Raw genomic sequence first — 7039 nt, 5'->3', positions numbered from 1 at the left:
ACCACTAGCTCCTGGACTTTGCTGTTTCTCCATACTGTTCATGGAAGTTTTCATTATGACCTCCCTTTTCTCTGTCTGAACTTTGTGTTGTGGGTTCTCAGGGCTTTGTCCTCTGACTTCTTACTTTACTCTGCAACTCTCTTTTGTTGATCTTATACACTGCCATGTCTTTAGTTCAGTTCAGTCGCTCAGTCGTGTCCAACTCTTTGAGACCCCATGAATCGCAGCACGCCAGGCCTCCCTGTCCGTCACCAACTCCCAGAGTTCACTCAAACTCACGTCCATTGAGTCGGTGATGCCATCCAGCCATCTCATCCTCTGTCGTCCCCTTCTCCTCCTGCCCCCAATCCCTCCCAGCATCAGAGTCTTTCCCAATGAGTCAACTCTTCGCATGAGGTGGCCAAAGTATTGGGTTTCAGCTTTAGCATCAGTCCTTCCAAAGAACACCCAGGACTGATCTCCTTTAGAATGGACTGGTTGGATCTCCTTGCAGTCCAAGGGACTCTCAAGAGTCTTCTCCAACACCACAGTTCAAAAGCATCAATTCTTCAGTGCTCAGCTTTCTTCACAGTCCAACTCTCACATCCATACATTACCACTGGAAAAACCATAGCCTTGACTAGACGGACCTTTGTTGGCAAAGTAATGTCTCTGCTTTTGAATATGCTGTCTAGGTTGGTCATAACTTTCCTTCCAAGGAATAAGCATCTTTTAATTTCATGGCTGCAGTCATCATCTGCAGTGATTTTGGAGCACAAAAGAATAAAGTCTGACACTGTTTCCACTGTTTCCCCATTTATTTGCCATGAAGTGATAGGACTGGATGCCATGATCTTAGTTTTCTGAATGTTGAGTTTTAAGCCAAGTTTTTCACTCTCCTCTTTCACTTTCATCAAGACGCTCTTTAGTTTTTCACTTTCTGCCATAAGGGTGGTGTCATCTGCATATCTGAGGTTACTGATATTTCTCCTGGCAATCTTGATTCCAGCCTGTGCTTCATCCAGCCCAGCATTTCTCAGGATGTACTCTGCATAGAAGTTAAATAAGCAGGGTGACAATATACAGCCTTGACATACTCCTTTTCCTATTGGGAACCAGTCTGTTGTTCCATGTCCAGTTCTAACTGTTGCTTCCTGACTTGCATACATATTTCTCAGGAGCAGGTCAGGTGGTCTGGTATTCCCATCTCTTTCAGAATTTTCCACAGTTTATTGTGATCTACACAGTCAAAGGCTTTGGCATAGTCAATAAAGCAGAAATAGATGTTTTTCTGGAACTCTCTTCCTTTCTTCATGATCCAGCAGACGTTGGTAATTTGATCTCTGGTTCCTCTGCCTGCCTTTTCTGAAACCAGCTTGAACATCTGGATGTTCATGGTTCAAGTATTATTGAAGTATGGCTTGGAGAATTTTGAGCATTATTTTGCTAGCGAGTGAGATGAGTGCAATTGTGCGGTAATTTGAGCATTCTTTAGTGTTGCCTTTCTTTGGAATTGGAATGAAAACTGACCTTTTCCAGTCCTGTGGCCACTGCTGAGTTTTCCAAATTTGGTGGCATATTGAGTGCAGCACTTTCACAGCATCATCTTTCAGGATTTGAAATAGTTCAGCTGGAATTCCATCACCTCCACTAGCTTTGTTTGTAGTGATGCTTCCTAAGCCCCACTTGACTTCGCATTCCAGAATGTCTGGCTCTAGGTGAGTGATATTTTTTAAGGCTTAAAAAATAGTTATTTATTTGGCTGCATTGGGTCTTAATTGAGGCATGCGGGATCTTCGTTGTGGCACACCAGCTAGTCTCTAGTTGTGGCATGTGGGCTCCATAGCCCTGAGAAATGTGCTATCTTATTTCCCCAACCAGGAATCAAATGTGCATCCCCTGCATTGGCAAGCAGATTCTTAACCACTGGACCACCAGGGAAATCTCTGCCATCTTTTCTCATATGGATTACTACAATAGCTTCAAAACCGGGCTCCTTGCCCCCTTTCAACCCATTCTCTGCCCTGTTATTTGAGTAATCTTTAAAAAATAGGAATCTTATTATACCATTTCTCTGCTTAAAGCTATTATCTATATGATTAAATCTAAAAGCTTATAAATGATATATAGGACTCTTGGTGATCTGGCCCCTGCCTTGGTTGACACCACAGACCTGAGCAGAACAAATGTCTTGGAATTCTGAGAATCTAATATCAATATATCCTTTTCCTTTTTCCACCTCTGGCCCTTACTGCATATTGTTGCTTCTTCCTGGAAGGCTCTTAGCACCAACCCCCTGGCAACCCCATTCACCTAGCTAACTTTTCTTTGAAGCTCAACTCAGAGAGACTTCCCTCCTCCTCCCTCTTCTGGGTGTGTTAGTTGCTCAGTCATGTCCAGCCCTTTGCGACCCATGGACTGCAGCCCGCCAGGCTCCTCTGTCCATGGGATTCTCCAGGCAAGAATACTGGAGTGGGTTGCCATGCCCTCCTCCAGGGGATCTTCCCAACCCAGGAATCGAGCCCGTGTCTCCTGTGTCTCTTGCATTGCAGGAGGATTCTTTACCCACTGAGCCATGAAAGGAATGGCAGTCCCTGTTCTGCTCCCCTGAAATTTGGGCTTAGATGACCCTCTCTATCTTCCTCTGTCTGGGCTACTTCAATCATAGCACGTTTTACTCTGCTTTGCCATTATCTATTAACATCTGCATCTGGCCCCAAGAGGGCAGTGTGGTCAAGAAAAATGGACATACTTGAAACTCTAGTAGTAATAATATCACTAAAATAACATCAATGATGTGTTATGTTAAAATATTAAATGTTAAAAGCATTTGCTGTATGTTTTAATCCATGTAATCCTTATGTAATCCTATGAGATGAGCAGCTATTGCTGAAGTTGAATCAACAGTAATTGGGGATGGATTGAGTGAGAGGCAGAAGAAGAAAGAATCTCAGCTGATTGCCAGGTTTCTGACCAGAGCAAGTATAGATGGAGGTGTCATCTCCTGAGATAAGGATTACAAGAACTACAGGAACAGGAAGAGTTTGATCAGGGTCGGGGAGGGAAACTTACAGTTTAGGGACTGCCATTCTTTTCATGGCTCAGCGGGTAAAGAATTGGCCTGCAATGCAAGAGACACAGGAGACACGGGATCGATTCCTGGGTTGGGAAGATGCCCTGGAGGAGGAAATGGCAACCCACTCCAGTATTCTTGCCTGAAAAATCCCATGGACAGAGGAGCCTGGCGGGCTGCAGTCCATGGGTCGCAAAAGGCTGGACACGACTGAGCAACTAACACACACATTCCTTTCATAATTTTTATTTCCAGAAGCTTCAGGAATAATGGGAGTAATATACCTTTTCTTCTGATTGACAGGCACTTGGACACCCCACTGTCCGTCTCGGAACAACAGAATCACCTTGCAGTATTTCTTCATTAGCCTGCTGGAAGCAGGAGGGCTATGTTCTTGGGACCCTGGCCTTTCTCCCACCTTATGCTCTCGTTCGTGACTCTGGGAAGACAGCGAGGACAACATGGCCTTGCATCTTTCAAGCTCCTGTGGTGTTTGTGGCTCTTGGTCCTTATGTCTCTCCCACTGCAGGTGTGGGCACCACCCTACAAGATAGGGGTGGTTGGCCCTTGGACTTGTGATCCATTGTTCTCAAAGGCCCTGCCTGAGATTGCTGCTCAGTTAGCCACTGAGCGGATCAACAAGGACCCAGCCTTTGACCTGGGTCACTCTCTTGAATATGTGATTTTCAATGAAGACTGCCAGGCTTCCAGAGCTCTCGCCAGTTTCATTTCCCACCACCAGATGGCCTCAGGGTTTATTGGACCTGCCAACCCTGGCTACTGCGAGGCAGCCTCGCTCCTGGGAAACAGCTGGGACAAAGGGATTTTCTCTTGGGCTTGCGTGAATTATGAATTAGACAGTAAAAAGAGCCACCCGACTTTTTCTCGGACCCTCCCTTCTCCCATCCAGGTGCTGCTAACTGTCATGAAATATTTCCAGTGGGCTCACGCTGGAGTCATTTCCTCAGATGAAGACATTTGGGTGCACACAGCCTATCGAGTTGCAAGTGCTCTTCGGAGCCGCGGCCTACCAGTAGGGGTCGTCCTGACCACAGGACAAGACAGCCAAAGCATCCAGAAAGCTCTCCAGCAGATTCGCCAGGCAGATAGAATTCGCAGTGAGTGCTTTCTCGGGGCTCAGCTTTCAATGTGGCTTCAGTGAAAGGTTTCTGACCCTCACAGCCTAGGATAGCACATTACTCCCCAGTTCTTCATGCATTTGCCCCCTTTAAATGACACTCAGGCCCCAAGACTGTCCTGCTTCAACAGAGCCTATTTTATGAACTGAGTCCAAGTACAAAGACCTCTGTGATTCAAATGCCCTTGGGTGCCAGTGCCTCTTTCAGCGCCTCAGTGGGGCTGAAAGAGCATCAAGAGCAGCCGTGGCCACACACCCTCCATGCTCTTAGGACCTTGGCAGTTTCAGATCAGCCGAGAAGGGGTGTTCTTAGAGCTTTATTTTTGTCCAGTCTAGTCACTGAAGTGAGATTTACCTTTGATTCCCTTCTGGGTACTTTCCCTTATAGGTGCCCAGTGCCCCTGGGTCATCACCTCTAACTTACAATGTGTCTTCTCTGGACTCCAAAATGCACACCCACCCCTTCTTGCTTTCAAGTCCTTGAAAACAGGGTTTTTCTCTCTCTGCAGCATACAATGAGCTGATATGGAGGGACCTGGCTGATAAAAGAAAGCATATTAAAGTGAGAAACCTACCCAAATTGTAACCATTCCCCTTCCAAGAGAATTTTTCTGTTCAAAGCTGATTCTTGCAGAGACCATGGAGCAACTGTGAAGCAGAGGACTGACCCACTGACTGAGGGCGAGTTGGGTGCATTTTGGGGAAGGGGAGGATAATTCCTGGTCCTCTTAAATCAGATGGATGTGTTTTACATATACTTACTGCAAGCCCTTGTGACACTGGGTCTTGATTTTTTTTTTCTATTCTAATTGTTTAATCTCTACCTTACCTTTTTCTGGAAAGTAGCAGTGATTTGTGGGAACACTGCTCATCCTCTATTGCAGTCATTCCATCACTTTAAGACAGATAGCTCAGAAACTACTTGTCAAACTGATTACTTCTAGGATTAGTCCTGGTCCCAGTCATTTCCTTAACATAACAATGCACTTGTTAGAGAATGGTCCAGCTTGGGGCTGGCCTATAACCCAGAAGCTCAGTTTAAGTTTTGAGTGTCTCCAGTATTGGACCTTAATTATGATCATTTTGGGAGGATGAGGGCAAGAATATTTAGTTCCAGGAACTACAGTAGTCTGCTTCTAGCTCCAGTCTACAAGATCCTATAAATGTTAAGCAATCAGTGTGGCTCTGATTACTTCATAATAGAGCCTGATACTTTCAAAGTAGAGCACAAAATTATTTTCAAAGATATAAAACCATTTCCAGGGAGGAGTCATGCCAGAAACAAGCTAACATATTTAATATCATAACTTTATAATATGTTACAAATCCTCATGAAGCCCAGTGTCTCCTGCAAGTTTACATTCCATGAGCATTTCACATCCCACCCATTCTAAATAGTATACTCTTTAAAATGACATTTTGTTCCCTACCATGAAATGTTAAATAAATCCAGGCCCCAAAGCTCTTTGGGTTTTCAGACTGAGAGAAGTCAGGATTGAGTGCTCAGCACCCACAACTCTTTTGAGGCAGGGAGGTAGCAAATACGCTTATTATTGCCCTGCTATTAGAAACTGGTTCCCTTAGGTCAATGGTTCTCACTTCGGTTGCACACTGGAAATACCTGGACATCTATTCAAAATGAGTAGAGCCAGAGTACCACCTCTGGATATCCTGATGTTCTGGTGGTTGAGGGCCCAGCAAAGATACTTTAAGTAGCTTCCCAGGTGCTTGCAAAATAAAGCTAGAGTCAAGAACCATTGCTTCAAGTTCATGAAAATGCAAATAAACTTTCCCCACTTTAAGTTACCAGGTATTTTTTCTTAATATGACTTTGTTTAATCAGATTGTTTTCTGTATAACAGTGTGGATCAGCTCACTAAGGGAATGAAAATTTTAAGATGGGGGTGAGAGAGTAGATGGGGGCAGAATGGAGGTGGGATCCAGGAAACCTAGAGAGGACGGTATGTGGTTATGGAGCAAAGGAAGACCCTGAATAGGGAGAGAAGCAACAGAAAGTGCAATAAGGACTCAGAAAGACAAAGTGAGTGAAGACAAAGCTGTGCTTGCAAGGATTTTACCCTGGGTTTCTGACAAAACATAGGCAGATTCAGATGAGGCATGCTGGGACCTCAGCAACATGAATCAGAATGTGGGTAGGTTGGGAGTGGATGCAGGGAAACTGAGCCATTGGTTGATCTGTGGTCTGAGTATGACCTCTGGCAGTTCGGTGTGCAGTAGCCAAGAGTGTGTGGTACTCACACTTGGCACAGCTAGTTGTTGGTATCTCAGGGCGACCTGAGTGGTGGGTGGGATATGGTAGAAGGATTTGCAGAAGAGGAGTGAGTTTTAAGGTAAACTTAGTGTCCAGTTGATCATTGAGAGTAGTGCACCAGCCAATAGGAGCATGAGAAGCAGGATTCAGAGTATGAATGTAAATTGAGTATTGGGACTTTAGCCATGAAGCCTGAGGTTCAGGGCACATCTCTGGTCCCATCAGAGAATGGGAGATCTGGTGAGAAACTGAGTTGGGAGCTAATGAGTATGATGGTGATTTAGTCACTAAGTCGTGTCTAACTATTGCGACCCCATGGACTGTAGCCTGCCAGGTTCCTCTGTCCATGGGATTCTCTAGGCAAGAATACTGGAGTGGGTTGCCATTTTCATCTCCACGGGATCTTCCTGACCCAGGAATCGAACCCGGGTCTCCTGCATTGCAGGCAGATTCTTTACTGACTGAGCTATGAGGGAAGCCCCAATGAGTATGGATTGGGCCAACAGAACAAGGGAGAACAGTTACAGTACACCAGATTCAGCACATCCTAGATCAAATCTCTGTTGACTTAAAAAAA

The 7039-nt window shown here is 45.1% G+C and overlaps 1 protein-coding gene across 1 annotated transcript in view; it reads left to right on the top strand.

Moving 5' to 3' along the window:
* Nucleotides 1-3440: 3440 nt before the first annotated feature.
* Nucleotides 3441-7039, top strand: part of GUCY2F (guanylate cyclase 2F, retinal) — a 97784-nt gene continuing 94185 nt past the window's right edge. The window contains exon 1 of the mRNA XM_068962828.1: nt 3441-4170. Coding sequence (XP_068818929.1) covers nt 3441-4170 — 730 coding nt within the window. The remainder of the gene's footprint in view (nt 4171-7039) is intronic.

This window comes from Capricornis sumatraensis, chromosome X, assembly GCF_032405125.1.
Source record: "Capricornis sumatraensis isolate serow.1 chromosome X, serow.2, whole genome shotgun sequence".
Lineage (NCBI taxonomy): Eukaryota > Metazoa > Chordata > Mammalia > Artiodactyla > Bovidae > Capricornis > Capricornis sumatraensis.
This window is presented reverse-complemented; position numbering and strand designations above follow the sequence as displayed.